The 24,382-nt window shown below is 37.3% G+C and overlaps 1 protein-coding gene across 3 annotated transcripts; it reads right to left on the bottom strand.

Annotated features, from left to right (window-relative positions):
• Positions 1 to 4,518: 4,518 nt before the first annotated feature.
• On the bottom strand, positions 4,519 to 22,506 carry CD274 (CD274 molecule). 3 transcript variants are annotated; one of them, XM_061199045.1, is made up of 7 exons: positions 22,430 to 22,506; positions 17,252 to 17,317; positions 16,018 to 16,359; positions 9,710 to 9,994; positions 7,560 to 7,667; positions 6,046 to 6,105; positions 4,519 to 4,964 (listed from the first exon to the last, which is right to left on the bottom strand). In XM_061199045.1, the coding sequence occupies exons 2-7, from the start codon at positions 17,301 to 17,303 to the stop codon at positions 4,942 to 4,944; spliced, it is 870 nt and encodes a 289-aa protein (XP_061055028.1). In that variant the 5' UTR covers positions 17,304 to 17,317; positions 22,430 to 22,506; the 3' UTR covers positions 4,519 to 4,941. The 3 variants fall into 3 exon arrangements, with proteins under 3 accessions (XP_061055028.1, XP_061055026.1, XP_061055027.1); XM_061199043.1 differs by lacking the exons at positions 4,519 to 4,964; positions 6,046 to 6,105 and having other exon boundaries at positions 7,396 to 7,667; XM_061199044.1 differs by lacking the exons at positions 4,519 to 4,964; positions 6,046 to 6,105; positions 22,430 to 22,506 and adding an exon at positions 22,281 to 22,407 and having other exon boundaries at positions 7,396 to 7,667.
• Positions 22,507 to 24,382: the final 1,876 nt, after the last annotated feature.

The raw sequence follows: 24,382 nt of genomic DNA, 5'->3' as shown, positions 1-24,382 counted from the left end.
AGCTCTCCTAGAGAGGTCACATTGACTGGAAGGAGGAGGTTGGGGATCTGTTTACTGATAATATTTCCTTGAGTGGAAATGCATATTCAGAACTCCTGCCCGACCAGTTGCATCTTTATACTATAATATCTGCAGTCAGATCATAAATTGGTAGAAAATGGAGTCAAAATACAATAGCTTCACAACAATAAGAAACTGAGAAGTGTATATGTTAGCCAAAGTTCCACAACTTACTCTCCATTCAAAATTAATGTCATAGTCTTATATATATAACATTTAAATGGCCATTTTATATTTTTCTGTTGAGGGAAAATATTTAAGTAAATAATCAGCAAGAATTATATTAAAAACTCTATTTTTTTTAAAAAAAAACCTTCCCGGGACTTCCCTGGTGGCACAGTGGATAAGACTTCACGCTCCCAGTGCAGGGGGCCCGGGTTCAATCCCTGGTCAGGGAACTAGATCTCACATGCATGCCACAACTAAGAGTTCGCATGCCACAACTAAGGAGCTCTGGAGCCGCAACTAAGGAGATCCGTGTGCCACAACTAAGGAGCCTGCAAGCTGCAACTAAAGAGCCCGCCTGCCACAACTAAGACCTGGTGCAACCAAATAAATAAATAAATAAAAGCTTCCCATAATATCACTGTAATTATGCAGTTACTTATTTTCGCCTTTTTAATGCTCCGGTTTTCGTTAACTTTCCGGATTTGGTAGCTCTCCAGGTAAACATGGTGCACTTTTTTGGTACACTTCATCACCAGCCCATGACATTAAATGAGATAATGTATGTAATCCCAGTGCCTGACATAGAGTACATGCTCAATAAATGGTAATTATTATAATTATTAATGATAAAACCCCACCACTAACAATTGCTTCAGTTTGGTCAAACTTTAACCTCTTTTAAAATATAAATAATTCTGGAAATATTTAAATTATGTAGAGGTAATTTGATTTGTAGTATTAATTCCCTTGAAACTTTGTGGGCCTGGAGTAGGAAAAAATTATAAAAACGGCATTTATCTACCTTCACAAATTTGGTCAGGGATATCTACAGTGAAAAAGCTAATTTTGAATTCTAAGTTTTAAAATAGTAATAATCTATATATTTTCTAAAATATTTAGATAAAAATATATTTGGTCCACTTATGGCAGATAGTCACATGCTTGTAAAAGGGATTGGAGTAAAAGCTTAATGACAGCTTATGGTACATTTTCAAGCTAACTTTCCTACAATATGGACCCTTCCAGTGTCACAAAATTCCATCCAGAACCATGACCACCAAAGCCAGCCAGGAAGATTGATCAGAAAGGTGAAATATACCGATGCCAACCATGCATTTTTATTGCTTTCATTGCCCAGCAGTGGCATAAACATTATACCATCATCATTGCTACAAAGATACTGATACTCTTTCTTTAGAACCATCTAGAATCTGACATATATTCTTAGAAATAGTCATCATTATCTTTTGAGAGTGTCGGATTTAGAGAAATGATCAAAAGTCTCTTTAAAGTAAGCCTGATGACTAAGTAATTAAATTAGTTGACATTAAATCTTCTTACTGTCCCACCCTGAACCAGGCCTTAATCCTCAACTTGACTTCAGTCTAGGTTTCTCACTTCCTTTTCAGAACCTGATGATTGAAATACATCCAGCTTCGTATGCATGGGCTTGCATATCCATGTCTACTGATCTGAGAAGAGTACTCTCATAAAGGAAAGCCCCTTCATTTCCCTATAGTTCTCTTGAAGACCACTCCTCTCCCATCTCCCTTCCCTCAGATCTTCAATTTGGACAACACAATTTTGACTCTTTTCTTGGTATTGTCCTAAAGGAAGCTATCAAGTGAGAGAGGATGAAAATTTTCAATGCATTCTTTAAAAAATTCTTTTGATATTTTTTCATCACACAGGATGCAAGAGTATGCTGTGTAAACATAGAAGCTATGAAAAAAAGAACTAGGAAGGTAGCTGAAGATATTCCAAGTAACTGTCTCCATCGGGATGTTGAACTGGGAATGGTCTTATAAAACATGTAGAAAACAAGAAAATAGATATGTGGGTGCACTGAAGAACAAAATAAACACGAATATTTTATTAAATTAATGCAGGTGTAAACAGTGACAATCCACTGCAGAACTAGATATCATCTCTGCCTATATCATTTACAATGAAACACAAGACAAAGGGATAAAGTGCCTTACAAATCCCACACCACAAGAAGGCATTAAGATTTAGGAATGGAGTAAATAGACTTTACGTCTTGCTGAACCAGAATCCTCACTTGTACTTCACACAAACAAAGGATACTGTCACTCAAACAAGGGATATTGTGCAAATGAACATGTACAAAAAGATAACAGGAAAAGTTCTATTGGAGATTCTGTTTCTTCAGCCTTGACATGTGGCAAAGCAAAGAAGGTCTTCCTTGTCAGTGATCCAGGTAAATGGCCAAGAGGGAAGAAATACTCTGGGACCTCCTGAGAGGGCATCTGAACTTTTGGAAAGCAATGTCTTAGGAGGCCTGTGTAGTGGTGAGAACTGGTGGGACTCAAGGGTTCAGGCACAGCTCACAGGCATCACAGGCCTTTTCTGGCACAGATGAAGGTCTAGGGTCAAGGTACTTGACTGGAATTTCCTAAAAGAACACGTAATTTTGCAAGTGCAACATCGAATTCAAGTTTATACTCAAGAGAAAACAGAAAAAAACAAGTTCCAGACATGATTCTGTCATACAGACTTAGCAATAAAGTCGTCCTTTAGGGCCAGGTTGACCCCATGTACCCTGGAAAACCCATTTTGAGAAACACATTCTCTCTTCGAGAAACACAAAATAAACCAAATCCAAACACAGTCATAGAGCAAGTACTCGACAAATGCTGGTTGTCTAAATGTAGATGTAGTAACTCTTTAGTATGTACCACATCATATGAAAGATACTAAGAGACTATGGAAAAGATGACCTAGAACAAACAAGTCATAGTGCCCAGCCTCTGGGAACTTCAAATTTGTTCGGTCTACTACATAAGAAATAGTATATTAAATAAAAATAGCAAAGGGCACAGCAGACGCATAATGCATTACCACTTATGTGAAAAAGAGCAAAAACTAAAAATATATACACATTTTACAAACATTTCCACATATGTTCATAGAATATCTTTAGAAGACAAACAAAAGACAAGTGTTGTTGCTTCTGGAAAGGGAAACTAGATGAGTAGGAGGATGGAATGGAGACTTTTTAATGTCTCCTATTGGACTTTTTGAATTTTTTTTTTTTTGGACTTTTTGAATTTTGAATCATGAAAAAGTATGAATTCAAAATTCAATTGTATTTAAATAAAAAAGAAAACTGCTAGACAATACTAGGCACTATATAAATAAACATCAAATTGCATGGCAAAGGCAAACAAATCAGAGGTAAATATAGTGATAGAAAAGGAATTCAAGAGCTGTTTTCCACAGTTTTAAAAAATCTGACATCTCATAAACTAAAATTGCTTTGATTATTAAAATGTTTAAGTATTTTCAACTGTCCAGGAACACACTGGCTGGCTACCCAGAGCGTCCCCTCCTTTGGCAGCATTTCTAGACTTTCCTCCTCATACAAGCATTCTCATCGAACACCTTATACTATGATTAATGCACCACATTGTAGCAATACGTTTTCTTACTGCTGTCCGCATCATACCATGAGCTCCTCGAGGGGAGGTGCTTTATCTTGCTCACATCTGTGTACTCTGCCTGGCACAGTGATTGACATGGTAGGGTGCTTCCTAAATGTTCACTGAATGAATGAATTTCTTAAAGTAAAACAGAGCTGTAAATTGTATTCTAAAAGGACAGTGGGTAAAAAAATTTTTTTTAATTAAAAAAATGTTAAAAAGAATGTGTATATGTGTATAACTGAGTTACTTTGCTGTACAGCAGAGATCGGCACAACACTGTAAATCAACTATACCTCAATTAAAATAAATAAATAAATAAAAGGACAGTGGGTGACAGTCTTGGAAATCTGAGGTCTGCTGTTTATTGTCTTGGGCAAGTTATTTTATCTCTGCTCCCTCAGCTGTGAAATGGGTAGAATAATAGTGCTTGCTACAACACAGCTGCTACAGGGATGAAATGAGATTATGTGTACACATAGTTGTAAAGCTGATACTTAAACGTAACAGATATTTTGGTAATGTATCTTACTTTGAGGTCTGAGAATAAGATTATCCAAGTCAGTCAAAGTATCAATGGGTTAAATAAGGTAATATCCCATACAAACCAATGGTTTGTTCTCTATGGTTCCTATGTACCGATAGTTATAGAGGATATCAAGCAACTTACAAATACTATATTTTGCTGGACACACACAAGTCATCAAGCAGTAAGTTTGGTCTGGTGACATAATCTTAACTTCTAATACAGCATATCTTCAAAAGAAATCACTCACAACCACACTCACATGACAAGACCCCACAGACTCAAAATAAATAAAAATAACTCATACTTAAGTACTGTTGCAACACTGGGACTCTCAATTACCCAGAAGACAAATCAACACTGAGTGAAGGCAAAGGGCACTTCTGCAGGAACTGACCATTAGATCAGGGAATCTCAACCTGTTTTCCTAGGATGAGTGATGGATAATTTGCATGGAGATATATCATTCAGAAGTGTCCTTTCTCCTTTTCATATGCATTGATGAGTCTCCTAGTTATTTTGAAGTATCAAGGTTTCCTTCCAGGCTAAGGCTACCTTTTTTACTCCTTCTTCCTTTGTTCTCCTCTTCTTTCCCAGCTTCCATTTTCAGAGCTTGGGCCTTTTAAGTACTACATCATCTGCAGCCCACTGGCCCATTGCATGCCTCTGGCCATGCCTAACCCTGACGAACTCAAACCACAGGCTGAGAATCCCTGCTTTAAGATCAGAAGTTTCAACGTCGGATTACGTCTCCTCAAATTGTGTATCTGGAGAGTGAAAATGAGAAACATAAGTTATATTTGCTAGATGATATAATAAACTTGCAATAAGAGAAACAAGCATATTATATTTATGTCCAATTCCCTTTACATGATAAAGTGTAACCAAACATCCTGGTTTGCCAGGAACTGTCCTGGTTGTGAAACTGAAAGACCCATGTTCTGAGAAAACCCTTAGTCCTGGGCAAACTGGGATGGTTTGTCACCCTAGGATGCTCCAAACAACACTCATTAATTAGCTTTACAACACAAGTGAGTGCTATGGACTACATAACGAAACATGCCTGAGCTTGTCCAAGGTAATTAGACTACTTTAAACTTGGGCTCATTGTGAAGTGTGGTTTCTAATTACATTAAAAAGAATTAGAAACCTTAACATAACTTTCCTCTTAGTTCAATCATCTGGGTGAGGTCTTTGTGGACTTCTACAAATGTAGACATTTGTTGTGGAATGGATTTAAGTGAACAGGTTAAGAGTAAGGTTCTACAGTCAGGCTAGTGGGCCCCAACGCCTGATTTTTGCCAGATTTGTGTTCTTGGGCAATTTATATTATCTTCTTGAGCCTCTGTTTTCTCTACTATAAAATGGGAATAATCCTAGTATTATCTTAGGATAATAAATAAATAAATCCTCTTTGATTTTGTGGAGGGAGGAGATTGAAGTACTGCACATGAAGCAGTACACACAGTGCCTGATACACGTTTTATCTATCTATCTATCTATCCATCCATCCATCCATCCATCTATCTATCACCCATCCACATAAATCACTTTGGTCCCCTATTGCAGGGAGATGTTAGGATGCAGAGCAATAGAAACCTAACAGAGAGAAGCTGCCTCCTTCCCCCACCTCCGCAAAGAGCCATCCCTCTACTCTCCTTTGCCATCCCTAAATCTCAGACTGTGGGAATAGTTCTTATATCAGAGTTGTGAGGCAAAGAGGAGCCGGCAGTTCCAACAGTCAGCATTCTGTAAAATGAGGGGAGATTACAGCTGATAGCTTTCTCCTTGTTCTTTAACTTTTTGTTTACTTTTCCTTCAACTTCCGATCCCTGCTAATATTCTTACCATTTTGCTGCTTTGAGTTCATATCTCGGGTGCCACATTTTTCCACATCCATCATTCTCACTTGAAAAAAAAAAAGTTATTTTTATTTCCATATAACACAACTCTACATCCCACACAGTGACTCAAGTTTAAATCCCAGGTTCCTATGAAACATTTTTAATCCCTTAGGAAATCTAGTAGACTTCCGTATTCCAGGAGTCCCAACCCCTGAGGTTAATTCAACAGTTTAGGACACATGCTTTTGTTCCTAAATTTTCTTCAGGAGTATATACTTATATTTTCCATTCTTCCCCCAGAGATGTACCATATTCTGAGACACTTTATTATACATTGGTTTTCTAGCCCTTTCTAATGCCAACTAATTATTTTTCACATGGAAATGCAAGTTGGCCACAGCCACTTCCTTGGACAAACCAAAGCCATCTCAGGTCTTCCTATCACTGAAACTTGATCCTTATATTCTGGCTGTCTCAGTTCTGTTAAGTACTTGTTCATTAGAAGAAGCTGACCTCCACTCCCTCAATTACACCACTTTCCCAGATCCTCCCACCTCTTAAGGGGTTGTAGGGAATTTCTCAACGACTATTGGAATTCCCTTCCATTTTCCACTTCCCTATTTGTCAACAGATAACTCTATACACAGATCATCATCAGATCCTTTGGTGTACTTCTCAAAGTACTGGGGAAATGTTCGCTCTGAATCATCTTAAAATGAAAGGAAATTATTTGAATAGCCACGTTTTCCTGAATTTTAATTGCTCCCTTGGGTAAATAGAGAAATACACACATTAAAATTATTTTGAAATCTATATAACACCCTCAGCCAGAAATCTGGCAAACTACTCTATGGTAAAAGTATCACTGCTCTCCATAAAGAACTATTTTTATTATTTAAAGGTCCCAGAAACCAGCTCAATATAGCAGTGCAACTAATGCTTGACAAATTCAACTGAAACAAACAGGCATTTAGCTTTTTCTCTTCTGTAAGTCTGTGGTTATTTGCATGACAGAAAGAAATTGTTTAACACTTGGTCTTCTTCAACCTCCATACACAACCTTTCTCTCATGATCTTCACCCAGCAATCCTGCACAGCTTCACTATATAATTGCTATCAAACAGTGGAGTGTCTTTGTGCTACCTTGCAGAGGCAAGTCAGGTTTGCTTGCAGCCATGATCCAATTCTCACCCCCTTGGAAATGTTACTACAAGTGTTCACTGCCGACCTTCAATGAAAGTGATGCTGCAGAACAGTAACTAAAAACCTGCTTTGCATAACTGAAAGTTGGCCTTGGAAGGGAAAGCTAATAGGAAACCATTTGATAAATCACTGTTTCCTGCTGGGGGCACCCCTAGCATTTTGGGTAGAAAAGCTCCCTGTTACATGGGACTGTCCTGCAGATTACAGGAGATTTAGCATCCCTGGCTCTGCCCACTAAGTGCCATTGTGACAACAGTAGCACTCTCATACACTTCTCCTCAACCCCAATGGAGACTATTACAATAAAGGAAATACCATCTCTTTTTAGACAGGAGATGATTGTCAGGGTTACACTAAGGAACAACAGGAGAGCTCCCAGAATCACCAAGTGAGTCCTCTTTTTTGCTGGATCTGGATATGGTTCTGAAAAACAAAACAAAATAAAAAGAAACTGACTAAAGATAAAATCTTCTTTGGAAGGGGTCAAGAGAATAATCATCTTTGAAGCTTAATTTAGGTTAGTATTAGGTTAATTTTCTTAAATACCATAAGTTCCTTCCCAGTGAGTGGCTGGAATGGTGAGATACCTCAGATATGAAAATGGGAACAGCATGGAAAAGTGGAAGCAGCCCAGGCTTTGGACAGATAAACCTGGGGTTAAGTTCTGCTGCCACTCACTAGTTTTGAGATCTCCAGTAAGTCCTTTAACCAGCCTAAAAAATGGAAATGATAATGAAATTTTTGTGAGGCTAATGTTTATAAAGTGCTTTTCACAGGGAGTGGCAACTCAATATTATATGGTAGCCTTGATTATTTCACTTCCTGCATTCCTTAATATAAAAGGTAGCAGCCTACTGCACATGGCAAAGATGGAACATGAAGGCCAACTGGCATTGCCAAAGAGCTCCTGCTTCCCCATATCTGTGGCCATGATTGGGACCATTGTTTGCTATCTTTTCTTTCTCCACAGTTTGAACATCTTGGGACATCTAATCATTGGCACCTCTCACCAACCTGTCTCCAGTCCCATGCAGGAAGAAAAGGGGTCTTACGGCACATGATGCTCAGAGACTGCTAACTCTCACCTCCCACCATTAGCCATGATCCATGACTACCTAGTTCAAGCTTTAAAGCTGCAACCGTAGTCAGCTTTTCTCTAGTAGCTTGCAGTTTACAAAGCCTGTTAATAACTTTATGAATTAGGTGTGCCATTTTTTTTTTTAAATCCCCAGGTTACAGATGAGGAAACAGATTCTGAGCAGTTAGGTGAGTTAACCCTAGGTCTTCCCACAAGTAAGTTATCATAAAATAGCTTTTAAATGGCAGGAACCTATTATACTAATGCAGCTCCTACCAAAGTGATTCACACCCCAGTAAGAGCATTTCTTTAATTTTCTAAACTTCTTTTGTTCTTTTTGTTCATAGGACCACACTGGATTGTCTTTTCCTATTGTTTGCCTTTTCTATTCAATTTTTTATTTGTTTTCTCTGAAGTACCTAAGCTTTACTGTCAACATCTAGTGGGGGAGAGAGTGGTAAGAAGTGCCTCTGAGAAGCAGACAATATAAACCTCTGGGTTTATATTGGGTTGGCCAAAAAGTTCACTCGCTTTTAAGTAAAAATAAAAGACACATTTTTCATTTTCCCGAAGAACTTCATTGAACGTATTCACTAACCGAACGAACTTTTTGGCCAATCCAATATTAACATCATGCTCTCAAGGCTCACTTTCTCTAAAGGTCTGAGCCTCTCACCAGACTGTATTCTGCCTTACCCACTTCTATAGGAGAGTGAGATAAAAAAAAAAAAGTTGATTCTGCACAAACAAGAGTCTCAAATTATTTTCATACACCGTAGCTCATGTATTCCTATGATGGTGTTGCCCAATAGGTTATAACTATATAAGAAAAGTGAAACACACAGAAGTCGAGGTGCTTGCCCAGGGACACACAGCCTTATATCTTACGCACTAAGCAGACTACCTTGGAGGAGGCAGATGGGGAGGAAGGATCTCTCCCGTTTGGAATAAGATAGGAAAGTACATTCCATTTGCTTCCTGCCACAGAAACCCTGGAAAGAAGGAAACAGCTCTGATGTGCTCAGATTTGGATTCCTGAAACTTGGTCTGAGTTGAGTCTTCCTCTCAGGTGCTCCCCTAGATCCCCCAGCCACAAGGGCATGTCCTACATAAAATGAGATTGCCTGTTTTATTATCTACTTCCTGGAGAGTGTTAACTGAGTCCCCAATGCCTGGCACATACCGTATATTCAATAAATATTTGCTGAATGTTTATTAAGTAGCAATATGACTTGGATGAATGGAGGTGAGGAAGTAGGATGCATTTTGTAAATACAGTGTTATTCATTCATTCAACAAACAATGAAAGCTTACAATGAGCAGGCATCAGGCTAGGTACCAAGGGACAGTACTAGGCACATTTTAATTGAGACATTCATAATATTACCTGGGATGACCAACTCAGCTGTACTGTTTTCCTCATGACCTAATCTCCGAAAAATGCAGTAGAAAATCTCGTTAGCTGTTGTGTTGATTCTTAGTGTGCTGGTCACATTGAAAAGCTTCTCCTCCCTCTTGGAACTGGTGATGGTGGTTTTACCACTCAGGACTTGGTGGTCACTGCTTGTCCAGATGACTTCAGCCTCAGGGTAACCCTCAGCCTGACACATTAGTTCATGTTCAGAGGTGACCGGATCCACAGAAATTGTTTGGTTGATTTTGCGGTATGGAGCTAGGTCATGAGCAAAAAGAAGGCATGGCTTTCACTTAGCACAGAACTAGACATGTGGCTTGGTCTTGTCTACCTTAGAAAGAATACCAATCCAGGCTGTTCTCAGAGAAATAAGCTTAATGTTCAGATGTCTCAGCAGTGGGGAATGCCTGGTAGTTCTGCCTCAACTCTTCCACTCATACTTGGGCCAAGTTTGGGCTTAAAGGAACAACTACCTTGTTATAAAAAACATATTGCTATTTTTATTGCACTCAAAGTATTGATAAATGTATAGATTAATTAAAAGAGAATTGTCATCTTTAAACCAGCAGTCTTTCTATCTAAATACAAAATATGTTTGTCCATTTACTCAAGTCTTTATATGTTTCGCAGTAAAGTTTTACAGTTTTTACAAAGGGCCAAATTCTTAAATTTATTATCTCTTTGTTGATGTAAAGCTGTCTTTATAAACATGAACATCTCTAGCTGTTCAGTACTGTTTTCTTAGACTTTATTTAATAAACAGAAAATCTCATTTTGATGGGCCATTCACTTTTCCAATTTTAGGTAAATGATCAGAAATTAGGTATGAAAATAGTATCACGTCATAGTAAAAGTTGATGCATGTTCCTGCATGATAATTTTTAAAGTTTAAATGCATTTAAAAAAATTTTACAATAGTTTTAGATTTACAGAAAAGTTGCAAAGATAGTACAGAGTGCCCACATACCTCTCTCCCAGTTTCCCCTATTGTTACCATCTTACATTACCATGGTACTTTCATCCTAACTAAGGAACCAACATTAGTACAGTACTATTAACTAAACTTTATACTTTGTTCCATTTCACTAGTTTTCCCTAATGTCCTTTTTCTGTTCTAGGATCTCATCTAGAATACCATATTATGATACTTATTTTTTAAACTTTTTATGCTGGTTATTTTAATAAATCATTTAATTATACTCAAGGAAGAAACTTTGATTAAATTTTAGATCATAAGTTTGGGACCCTTTTAGGATTAAGATACCTGATGTACTAAATATTCTAGTAGATTATTCAGTGCAATTACAATGCCTAAGATCTTTTTCATGTTTATTCATGATAAGTATGTTAACATGTTATTATTCTGTTGGCATAATTTTTATTTTACTCCTAATATTTTAGTGTAACCACTAATGGTCCACCTAGAGCCTTAATTCTCCATTCCTTTACTAAAGACGCAACAATGGCTTTGTGATATGATATATTCACAGAGATTTAATACAATACAGCCAGGATCAAACAAAACTGAAATAATGATATTATGTTCAATGAAAACATTGGAAATCAACATAATTACAATTTCAAAACATATAAATAATGGTTCTCATGAGTACTTGAATCCTCAACCTTTATCTATTATATTTAAGCATTCTTTTAAAAAGGAATCCACTGATTATACCTCATGAAATAATATTACCATAACAGGTTCTAATTCATATAGCACATAGCTTGATTTTTGGACAATTAAAATTCCAAGCCTAAAATCAGAGTTAATAGTAAACTTTAAGGGTAAAATGTTTGCTTTTTTACCCTTTGATTATTATTTTTAATGGAATAAGAATAAAAGAGAATGTTGTTTCATGCCTGGGCATATGTAAAAATGTACTGTACCTTTAAGGGCCCAACAAATTAGCGGATTCATTCTACTCACTGATTAAATACCCATTTTATTAGTCTCTCAAGTGGAGCACATGTATTTGGGTTTAAGAAGAAAATATTAGAACCTCCACTTATATGTATTTTTATCATAACAATTAAGAAATAATCTAAGCTTAATAAGATTTACTGATTGACACTGGGCCTCACTTTGTCTTAAAGGAATAGGGGAGTTTTATAACACCTAAGGGAGGACAGTGACTTGTTTGGGATTATTATAGATATTCAGGTTCTCTCATCTAATTTTTTTTTTTTAATATTTGTTTATTTAGCTGTGTCGGGTCTTAGTTGTGGCATGCGGGATCTAGTTCCCTGACCAGGGATCGAACCTGGGCCTGCTGCGTTGGGAGTGCGGAGTCTTAGCCACTGGAACACTAGGGAAGTCCCTCTCATCTAATTTTAACTAAACTAACCTGCTTACAAAATGAACAACTAATTAAAAGGTTTCCCACAAAGAAACTGAGGATTGAAGATATTACCAATAATTCAAGCAAAAACCAAAAGGAAGTGGCACGAGTGATACTTCTTACCATGACTTTATGAAGTAAAACAACAAGTACCTAATTGGATCTGACAAGGCATTGGTTAAAAAACCTCAAGATTGTCAAGACCATCCATTTTTGTTAATGATAAATTTCACCTAAGATATATTATGCCTTGAAATATTAGCTAATTATAGTGAAGCATCATAATTAGTAAGACATTGAAAATATTGTTTATTAAATTTTCATTTCATCTTTTTAAAATTTCTATTTTTGTACATTTATAGAATGTGCAATGTATTAGGTTGAACCATATGAAATTGGTGGTATTCAATTTCTTTTGCCTTTAAAAAATGTCAGTTTCTGATGATATAACATATATTAGCACAAGTATATTCTTTATAAACACACACATACATATATTAGTTTAACATGCTTTACTGATGGGGTAGGTAATCGAAAACATTTGCAGACTCCTAGTTTACTAGATCTAGAGTACACATGTACTAATGCAACTATTACATCCAGACCACGAAAAGCTAACAGTAGTTTTGAAGTCAATATACAACTCAATACACACTTTGGAGGTACAAATACAGGAAATAAACCTGGTTGTTAAGGGCACAGACTTCAGAGCCAGATTGCTTGAGTTTAGAACCTGGCTTCATCACTTAATAGTTTAATGAACTTGGCAAATTACTTAATTTCTTTGGACCTCAGTTTGCTCATCCATGAAATGAGAAGAATAACACCACATATCACTGACTCTTAAGATGTCACCTACTGAAAGACATACTCAGATTTCAGAGATAGTAAAATGTGAAAAACATGCATCTTAGATATGATAAAGCTCCTACTCCACAGAGTCGTTTGAGGATTAAATGAGATAATATAGGCAAAGTGCTTAGGATAGGGCCTGGCACATAAGTACTATATAAGGGTTAATTACTACTGCTTTTACTGCTAGAGCTGCTCTTCCTCTTCTTACTACTACCAAAGTGCACTCATGTGGTATTCTTTAGAAAGTACTGACAGTTCCTGATGAACAGTCTTGGAAATAAATTTTCATGTATCCAAACCAGTTCATGTTTCAAATTTTTTAGGCTTATCCTATTTGAGGAAATATGCCATTCATTCATTCATTCAACATATATTTTTTTGTGGGTTCTTATCACACTACTACTCTTATATGCCAAGTCCTAGGGATACAGTAATAAATAAAAGAGATGAAATCTCTGCCTTTGTGGACTATATATTCTAGAAGAAGGAGAGAGATAATAAACAAAATATGTAGGCACATTTATATGATATGTTACATGATATATTAGATGGGGATTTAATGCTACAGGGAAAACTTAAACAGGGCTGGTTGGTGAATTTGGAGGAGAGATGGGATTGGTGAAGAATGATAGCAGTTAATCCTTGGTCCATATGAACAAATCGGCTTTATCAGGATAACTATACATACTTTGTTCTTTCAGTGCCTCATCCCATTTAAGTTCTTGAAAGTAGAAATGGGCACTTCATTTTCCCTGCTATTAGATTCAGTGTTTAAGGAGAAAGAACATTTTCAACTGAAAGTCAGATGCCTGAGAGTCTGGTATTTAAACAAACATGAAAGGTGCAATAACACCAAAGTGATAATAATTGAGTTAATCTAAAACTAAACTCTTTCAAATTTCAGTTTTGAAATGCTTCACCTTTAAAATCCCATGGTGAGTAAACTCCCTGTGGGGAAGCTGTGTTACCACATGTTTGCAGTGATGGGAAGCGAAGCCCGACAGCGTTACTGTGAAATCGTTTGCATATGGAGGTGACTCAGGAGTTCTACTTCCCTGAGTTGTAAAGCTCAAGCAAGCTGGCCACCACACTTCTTTGGTGACACTGCCTCAGTGCAGTTGAAGCTTGGTAACTTACTTGCTTTCAGTGCAGCTCAACTTGACCTCCAAGACCACTGTGTGCAAATGACAACTAGATGGAGTGGGACTAGGATGCCAAATTAGTAATTTATAGTACAAAATGGAATGGTCAAACAAGTCACATCCTCAAATCTGGTTGGTCATCTGCTTTGCTCCATCAAGGACCCCTCCTCGGAAAAACCATCAGTGCCAAAAGATTTCCCATTGTGTCAAACCACAGCAAAGGAAATCACAAATCCACAAGGGACATTACAGAGCCCAGATAACCTGGAAGAACACCCTTCTTCACTACAGAGACAGCTTTTCCACTCTCTGCATACTCCCTACAGACTGATGAGAGACTCTTCTTCTGGAAGCAGAGACATATACTCTACACTTCCTTCTAACCGACTGCCAGGCTTATGCTCTTCCTTCCCACCCTAGATCCAGCAATGCTGGCTGTTCATGGAGCTAAGTCTTGATAATTTCTTTAATGCCTTGAAACATAGTATGCCTGATATTTGCTGATGGACTGAAGAAAAGTTAAAAATCCCAACTTGAGACCCCATCAGCTTGCTTTCATGAATATCTGTTATGGAAAAGCATATGGTAAGATACAATTAAATTAAATCTACCTCACAAGACAAGTGACATTTTGACAACAGTAGCATTAATTGAGCCAGAATCAGAGACCCAGCAATGTACCATAAAACAGATGCATTTCTCCTAATTCCTATATAATTTTGATTTTGACTTTACAATGATTAGTTACCCCTTTATGATAAATGTAAACTTTTTCTATTTATATTCCTGACATTCAGATTGATGGTACTTAGGTCAGGAATAGAAACACCAAGGGATGATGATTTAATTCTAGTCACATATTAAAAGGTCACCATGTAAACAAAAGAAGCAAGCAGATAATCTCAAAACTATGACTAGAGATGGCAGATTTCAGCTCAATATCAGAAAGTAATTACAATAGGCTATAGAAGGGAGGTCCAAATGACAGGGGTATCATTGTAGGAAGTATGTGAGTAGAAGATCCTTTCGGGGGATTTCTGTTCTTTGGGTGTTTGGATTAGCTGCTCTTGCCTGGGATCCTTTCAGCTCTCAATTTTATGAATCTTAACAGTGAAAGCAGAGGTGGTCAGCTAAGGTGTTTTCCTTTACTGAGATAGAAGCAACCCAAAACTTTGAACCCAGGTGACCTGATGTCATATTTATAGGTCAGTACCCAGGAATTTGACACAGTTCCTCTTCAACACTCCAAGATAAAAATGGTACAGATTTTTAAGATGAATGTATGTCTAGTGAGCATAGTTTATACCGTCTCTGAGGAAGAATAGTTTATTCAATACTTGACATGATTATTTTTTGCCTTCATAGATTGACTTCAAGTCTTTTTGAATGTGAACCTTACAATGGGGTTTGTCTTTAATATATTTATTTGGATTTGACATAGAGAGGTTCAAAGAAAAAATGCCGGCAGACCTCATAAAATTAAGAAATAGGTATTGAATTTAAAAATTCTTGGAGGGACACACAAATAGTGACTATTATCCTTGTATGCCATGGAAAATAGTGGTGAAGGGAGGAGAGACACTTTTGTGGTTCATTTATTCTCTTCCACAGTATCCGAATTATTTGCAAGAATATATATATATATATATATATATATATATATATATATAACTTTTATAATAATAAAAAAGTGAAGATTAGGAATTTATTTTTAGGAATACTGAACGTGTTGTGAAACATGACTGCCACGTTTGGCTCTGGATCTCCAGGGACGATCAAATAGGATGTGCTCAAGCAATGCTCATTGGATGAGTATGTGAATGAATGAATGAACAGACTGCTGCTGTGGAAAGTGAGGCTGGAATTCCAAGATTGAAAAGTTCTCAACACTGAGATATGGTTTTAATAAAGGCTGTGTCTCTTTATCTATAATAGGTCTTACCATTGACTTTCAAAGTAATCCGCTTGTAGTCAGCACCGCCATAGCTGATCAAGCAGCAGTAAATCCCTGCATCCTGCAATTTCACATCTGTTATCTGAAGTGCGGCCTTTCCCAAGGAGAGCTGGTCCTTCAACAGCAGGGCCCTCTGGTTGTAGCTACTGTGCTGAACATTCAGGTCTTCCTCCCCATTCACAAACTGAATAATTTTCTTATCCTCCATTTCCCAGTAAACAACTAATGCCAACAGGTTTAATTGTTTGTCTACTGGAAATTTGCATTCCAATGTCACATTGCTGCCATACTCTACCACATACAGGTCCTTGGGAACTGTGATAGTAAATGCTGAAAAGAAAGATGACCAATCTTTAGAAGATGGAAAATTCCTCAAAAAATTTATAGAATGAGTGCAGGGTTTACAAAAGCTTTATCTGATCACTTATGTGATAATTACATTTAAGGACTTACTTCCCTGAAATACATATTTTATCCAGTGAGCTTGAGACATGTTTTAGGATGTATATCTCATTCCTGAATTAAAATCATAAAATTAGCTAAACCAGTTGTAGTCCCAAAATTCATAAACATACACTACTCTAGAAATATTATATGGTAATGGGGTACTTATAACCAGGGATACTTTGTTTCATGTGGACATCCCCAGAATGTCCTTTGACTGGACACTCATTGCCTTTTACATAGTCTAAATCATAGATTCCAATACTCCTCTCTACATACTGCCCGAAACTCTTAATCAGTTGTCCGGCCAGAGGTTGATGAGTACAGAGATTTAGGGAGGGTCTCAGGCTGATGCCAGTACTGTGTTACCCTGACACTGCATGTACACTATAATTCTTCCTTAGAATATACTCACTGGGAAAAGCAGGTCATAGAGCAAGGTGGATAGAATGATCCTGCCCTTGTTTAAAACAAGCATATAAAAGTATACACATAGGCCATTTACTCAGATATTTTAAGTAATTACCCTTGGGAAATGGATAATGGATAATGAGTAATGGATAAATGGATATGGGTTAATTTTGTTTCTTTAGATGTGTCCATACTCCCTATATCTTTGTCCAGTGAAATGGGTTTATGAAATATGTTTATGAATTATAATGAAGGAAAAATAGAATGTCTTCTCTACAAAAATTATATCTATTTTATTATTTCAGTTTTTATCTTATAGTTAAAATATTTAAATTATAGAACCTAATGAAAGGATTTGGTGTCTTACCTTTCAGCAAACAACAGTAAGCCATGAATGTAAAGATACTATATATCCTCATCTTTCTGGAATGACCTAATTATGGAAAACACAAAAAGAAAACTGCTTTACTCAATAATTGAATACCCAGACATTATGGGACTTGGCAGTTTTAATTGAAATTCAATGACTGATTTGTAAGTGCTGAAATACAGCAGGGAATTTAGAAGTTCAATACCTTCACTTAATATCCCACAGCCACATAAAGCTAAATGAAAAAAAAAAAAAAGGCACTATGATGAGAATTTTAATTATAAGGCTTGGAAAAAAACTTGTACACTCAAAAAAAACCAAGAAGAAAATGTTGCACCAAAATCCTCTCAATTACTTTTTGTTTTTTTCCTGCAGTGTAACATATCTAGGAATCCAAGCCTGCCCTATACAAAATTTCAAAGCAAGGAGAATCTGACTTCCATTATCTCCCACCTTTCAATGCCTTTTCCCCCCTAGCAGCTGAATACTTTCATCCTACCGTTTAACTATTCAAGCCTTCCACATTATTATCCCAACCACGCCAGTTCTCCCCCAGGTTCCATCCTTCTAAAATCTCCTCTTTCATCCTTTGTTTATCCCAAATTATAAATTCCATTCCCTCAATAAACTGATTCCACTAGTAGTAGGGGGAGTGAGAAGGAGAAACAGTTGGATTCAACCACTTCACATTAAGATGTGACTCACTCACAGCCCTCTTTCAGGGGTATCTGCCTGGATTCTACACTTCATTGTGTCATCCTGCTTGAAATTCTACCAATTCCTTGATTCAGCAAATATTGATTGAGTAGTTTTTCTGTGCCAGGCACTAATTTAGGCATTAGGGATACAGCAGTGAACAGGAAAGAAAAGTCACTCTCCTCTAGGAGCATATATTCCAGTAGAGGAGTAAATAGAGAAGATTTGTTCTATAGTTCTGCAAATCTGTTTATTTATTAACGTATTTTCTCTCTCATGTAATACCTATATTTACATTTTGAGAAGAAAGCCAGTTTTCTGCCTTAGGGTCTCTTCGACCTTTGTATACATACAAACACTCACAATTGATCAATTAATCAATGTTACACATATGTAAGGCAGAAGATTTATGTCATACATATATAAATAGCTCCTAAAAATCAATAAGAAAAGTACACACAACCCAACAGGAAAATGAGCCAAAGGTTCTAATATACAGTTCAGAGAATAAGAAATACAAATGACATCTAAACATAGGAAACGATGCTCAATTTTACCAATAAAGAAAAAATGATAGTTTAAGACATGAGATACCATTTTTTACTTATTAGCTTGATCAAAATTATAAAGTTTCCTAATATTTAGCATTTCTGAGGATATGAACAAATGGGTTTCCTTACCCACTAATGGTAGGAATGTGAATCTGTATAACCTTTTTTGGAAGGGCAATTTGGTAATCTCCATTAAAATCTTAAATGTATATGTCATATTTGCTTTCACTTCCTCTCTGAGAAATATATCTTACAAAAACAAAAACACATGCATGTAACAATAGACGTCAAAGGATTAGCATTGCTAATACCAGCCCCAAACTGGGAATACCCTAGGTAGCCTAAATGGTTAAATAAATTTTGGTATGCCCCTATAATGTAATACCATTAAGGAAAGAATACATGTAGATGTATTGACTTTGTAAAGACGTAGAAAGTAAGTTGCAGAACAGTATATGTAGCAGAAATCCACTTTTGTTTAAAAAAGAAATAATCTGTGTGTGTATATTTAGACATGGAAATTTACAGAAAAATCCATACCAAGATGCTGACAGTGATTATATCTAGGAACGAAATTAAAGGAAGAATAGTCAGGTATTTATCTCTATATAGTTTTCAAAAGGAAGAAAGGATGGGAGAAAAAGAAGAAAAGGGAGATGAGATTGTGAATGACTTCTTTGGTGTTTTCCTGTGTCCAGATTTTCAAAACAATGAATATGTTTTACTTTTATTAGAAAAAAATAAAAACAAAATTTAATGAACCATTTCATCTTGCCAAGCTGCAGAGAGTTTGGCAGATGGAGTAGTATAATGGAAAGAACCCCAGAACCCCAAACATCAGAGTTGAGGTAGAATAATGGCATGTGTTTATTTTTCTGTTTTTCTTCATTATTAAAATAATATTACCACATTATGGCAAATAAGAAAAGAAGGGGAAAGTCACCCACTATTCCATCACTTAACCCAGGGAGCATTTGGTAATGCCTGGAAACATCTTTAGTTGTCAAAATGGGGTGGAGAGAGGGTTGCTACTATCTAGTGAGTAGAGGCCAGGGATGCTGCTAAACCTCCTACAACGCACAGGACAGCCCCCACAGCAAAGAACTGTCTGTCCCAAAATGTCAACAGTGCCAAGGCTGAGAGACCTTGCAACCACTGTGAGCATTTCAGTATATATTTTTGTTCCAGTCTTTTCCCCATGAAGCTTTTAAGAACAATTATACACATAACACCCATTTTTTCATTTAATATTTTGACAAATAATTTCCATTTTACTGCATGATATTTATAAGTATCTTGTTTAGTAGTCCCATAATGTTTAGTTTCCCTGTTGTTAGGTATAGGATTGTTTCCAGTTTTAAAAATATAAGTATTTGTGTATTCAGCAAATATTTGTTAAGTGTCTACTGTGTACCAGGTCCCAGGCTAGGCCCTGAGGACAGATTTTCCTCAAGTGGAACTGTTGATCAAGGACAAAGAACATTTTCCTGGTCCTTGATACATGTGGATAATTGGTGCCAGTTACACTGGGTCTTCACCTAGCACTTGGTTTTGTTTAAAATATATATTTTTTCTAATTTAATTACAAAGTACAACTTGAAGTTTGTTGATTGTTTTAGTTCTTTTGTGAATTATCTGATCAATTTTTGGCCTGTTTATCTTACTGGTTTCTTATCAACCTGTATGAATCCTTCATGTTCATATAGATATACACATACAAAAATGGTAAAATAAAACAAATCATCATCATCCCCTTGCTAGTGTTAGGTGCATAATTCTTATTTCACTCCTTTCTGTCTGTCCTGTACATGGGAAACAGGGATGGCAGCCAGGACTGTGAGAACACAAAGGTTGCTGAAATGAGGCTGCAGCAGCTATCTGCCTATCCTTTACTTGGGCCAGAGTTAATTATACCACAATTATAAAATACTAATGTGATATAATAAACACAAATACATTTATCGGGCAGAAGAAAACTTAAGATGCCCCTAACTCCAAGCAAAGAACTACTGAATAAAACAGAGGGACATTAAATCCACTCATGGATTTCAACTAACTTTTCCAATGTTTATGGCATACCCTGGTGGAGTTCCTATCCCTTAACGAATTTAGTTGAAAATTTTAGAGGTAATAAAAGTTTACTGGAAGGTGATGGATTAGATCTGATATTTACCTAATTCCTCATTATACCTCCTCTTCCAAGGCTCCATTCCCTTGGAGTGCAGTTGTTGTTAGTGGAGGGAAGATAGGTAGATAGGTAGATAGATAGATAGATAGGGACCATGTAAATAGACATGGTCTTTGACCTCTAAACTCCACATTAGGGCAGTTGGTCTGAGAACACTGACATCTTCTTCAGGGAAGAAACTCTGACAGTATATCTGAATTCCCAGACAAGAACTGAGACATTTAAAGAGCAAGGAAAACGTGAACTAGGGAAGAAGTGATGGTTCATTCAGGACGGGGAAGCAGGTTTGCCCCTGGGGGAACCCGGTGTAACACTATGGAGCTGATACTACTTCTCTAGCTCGCTAAGGTAGGATGGGTAGGACGAAAAGACAGGGAAAAGAACTCAAGCTTTCTTTCTCAAAAGTATAAGCAAGGACTGTCTTGATATCTGTTAGTTAGGGTTTCCTTTGATTGTTACCTGATGTATATGTACTATGATTTGATTTTTTAAAATTCCTAGAGTTTGAAAATGTGTCTCCAAGTAAGCTGAAAACCTACCCGATTAACAGATCGAGTTGATCTATTAAACCTCTATGAAATATAAAACTCTATTAAACTCGACTAAACCCTGTGCCCATTCTCCTTCCCCTCAGTCACACTGAGATATTCTTGTACATTTCCCAGGTGTGGCTTCAATTCCCAATAGTATTTCTGTGGCTTCCTTTAAGACCACACTCTAACTATTATCCTGTTACCTCTGCCTACTCTACCTCACTGAAAAAAAGGCTAATTTTTTCTTTAGAGTATCACAGTTCTTAAAAACTTCTGGGCAACTGTCAATGTGAACTGGCACAACCTTTCTGGAAGGCAATTTTCAATTTGTATCAAAAGGCAAGGCTGTTAAAACATTCAGACTTTGATTAAGTAGTTATACTTGTAAGAGTTAATCTGAAAGAAATAATCAGCAATGTCCCAAATATTTATATGCAATGATGTTCAGTGAATGGCTAAAATAGTGAACCACTGTAAATAATCTTTATGTCCAGCATGGGGGATTAATTTTGTTTGGTTATCCAGCACCATGGAATGTAGCCATTAAAAAAAAAATCACATTTTTAGAAAGCAATTTAATCCATAGAAAATCAGCCACATTAGGTGCACAAAACAAGGTGGAACAATGATACATGAAGGCTCCCTGTGTTGTAAGAGAAACTCAAACTGAACTTTGACATAGGCTAAGCTCAATGTGGCTAAGAAATGTTTAACATTTTTTTCCTTAGGCTCCTCTCTTCCGCCTTCAGCACTCCTTTAGTCCTCAAAGCAGATAGAGCAAAGAACTCGGGCTCGGGTATCCTGGCTCTTACAGCAGGAAGGGACCTTAAGAGATGCTGCAGGTGTGATGACTTACCCAGATCAGACTGCTAATGAGCAGCTAAAGGTGGACTAGGACCCAGGTGTCCCGACCTCCAACCCAGGAATTTCCCTCTAGACCCGGTTTACCCACCTCAGGACCACATTCATGAACGCGCAGGAACATATATGTACTTACAAGATAAGCAAAACTGAATCCCCCTAGCTAAAGGCTAAACTTGTTACTTGTTCTTACTAACCTTAATCGGCTCTACTGCACCCAAACCATCACGCTTTCCCTTTCCCTTCTCCGCTCTCCATCCCAAAGAAAGGGTCTGTTGACGTTCCGTTTTAAAGTGCCCAGCGAGATGGCCAAAGATGCTGGCCAGTGAGCGAGAACGCTCCCTACCTGCGGGCGGGAGACTCTCGGCTGGCGGGGAGGCTTCGGCACTGCGCCCCGGACTGCGAGGACCACCCGCGGCGGCTCGCCGCTAATGAGCTAGCGTGGATGAGTTCTCCGCCCACCCCTGCCAGACAGACCCGCCCCCGGGTCAGCACCCCACGCCCCCGACTGGATTTTCTTACGCTGCCGCTAAACTTGTAATTTGGAAAACAAGCGGATTTTTCATTTTTGGAATAAAAAGTTAGATAAGTGAAACCAAAAGTGAAACTTAAGTCCGGCTTCCCGTAAATCAGCTTTTCAAAAGAAAAGCTTCAAAGATGAAAACAAATCAATATCTGATGTTTTAAACAATGTTTAAAAACAAACCAACGTCCGAAATCATCGCAAAGATTTCAGACGTTGGTTTTACCTTCAGAATTCACGCTCTAAATTCTGCCACGAGGTTTCCCCTCTTTCTGATAAAAGCTTTTACAAGATGACGGATCATCCTGATAACTTGCCATAAATCTACAACATATAGAAAGTAAAATGACAGGCCCATATGGCTTTGGTTTTTATTCTAGAAAGTAGGTGTGTGTGATAGGAAATATATTTTTAAAACGTGGACTTTGTCACTTCCTCAAAGTTCCTCGACATAGTGAAACTATCATTGCTTTGTCATTAAAATAACTTCCCATCAGGACTTAAACCTTTTAAGAATGCTCTGGATCCCTGCTATCCTGCCGTCCTTGAGATCCACGTTGGATCCCTGCTATCCTGCCGTCCTTGAGATCCACGTTGGGGTAGCACAGGTGAGGGTTAAGAAAATCCTCTGGTAACTCCGGATCAATGGTTGAGCCCAAGCTGAAACCACGTGACTCATACTGAGGCGGAGGCAGAATTGTGTCAAGCATTCCCCACTACTGAACTTCTAGGTGCGGCTCTCTTGCTCTTTCGTTCTCTCGCTCTCTAGCGCAGTCTCACTCTCCCTCTCTTCTTTCTTTTTAATTTTAATTTGATATATTGGACTCTTCATTGTTTGCTTTTCCTGTTTATTCATCTCAACTGCAATTCAAATTACTGCATAATGAATGAATATTGAGCTGTCCGTTGTCTTGGATACGGCATTTGCTTCCCAAGTAAGAATTTTCACATTCTTAGAATATCACATATTTTTATTTTTTAACTTGGAAAAATACAGAAGATGATACTGCCTTTAAAATCTGGTGGGGAGTGTGAAATTCTCTTTAGCCTCAATAAAATTGTAATAGACTTGGAGATTAGCTCAAATCTCTTTTTGAGGCCACATGGTGAAATAGAGCCGCGTTTTCTCAACTTTATTCCCTGTGATATTTTCTATTTAACCAGTTTCATGTTTCTAAAAATGACACTCAAGACCCAGGACATAGATTTCAAGACCTGCTAATGGGGTCATGACCATCACGTGGGAAAAAGCTGGCTCTAGAGCCACCTACCACTAACTAGCTGAGTTTTCCTGAGCAAATAATTTACTGAGTAGGCAGGAATAAGTGATATCCTCTTAGATGGCCTCTATGATGCATGAATAATTTTTAAAACTGGGGGCGGTGGGGGGGGGGAATGTTTAGTTGCTTGTTTATTTGTTTTACCAAAGCACTTTGTTCAAGGTCTACATAATGATCAGCAGGCAAGGCAGGAGGTGAATGGAATTTGCCTTTCTCTGAAGTTGTTGATGGGAATGGAAGGTATTTACTCAGCTTTCTCCTCAGTGATTTACATATTACTAATCTGAGGATTTGTGATTTTGTTCATCTCACCCACCTGTTTCCACCCTTCAGCCATTCATTTTCCTATACTGTTTATCAAGTTTCTTAATGAAGTTTTTATATCGTCTGGAGATAGAAAAACAGGATGTGTTTAGAAAAAAAGAGACTTTATCACTTCAAAAAAGTACATGAAAATCTAACAGCCAGGGGGGCATCAGTCCCAAAACCTTGTTCA

The sequence above is a fragment of the Eubalaena glacialis genome, chromosome 9 (genome assembly GCF_028564815.1).
Source record: "Eubalaena glacialis isolate mEubGla1 chromosome 9, mEubGla1.1.hap2.+ XY, whole genome shotgun sequence".
Lineage (NCBI taxonomy): Eukaryota > Metazoa > Chordata > Mammalia > Artiodactyla > Balaenidae > Eubalaena > Eubalaena glacialis.
Note: the sequence above shows the minus strand (reverse complement) of the source record. Positions and strands in the feature narration are given on the sequence as shown.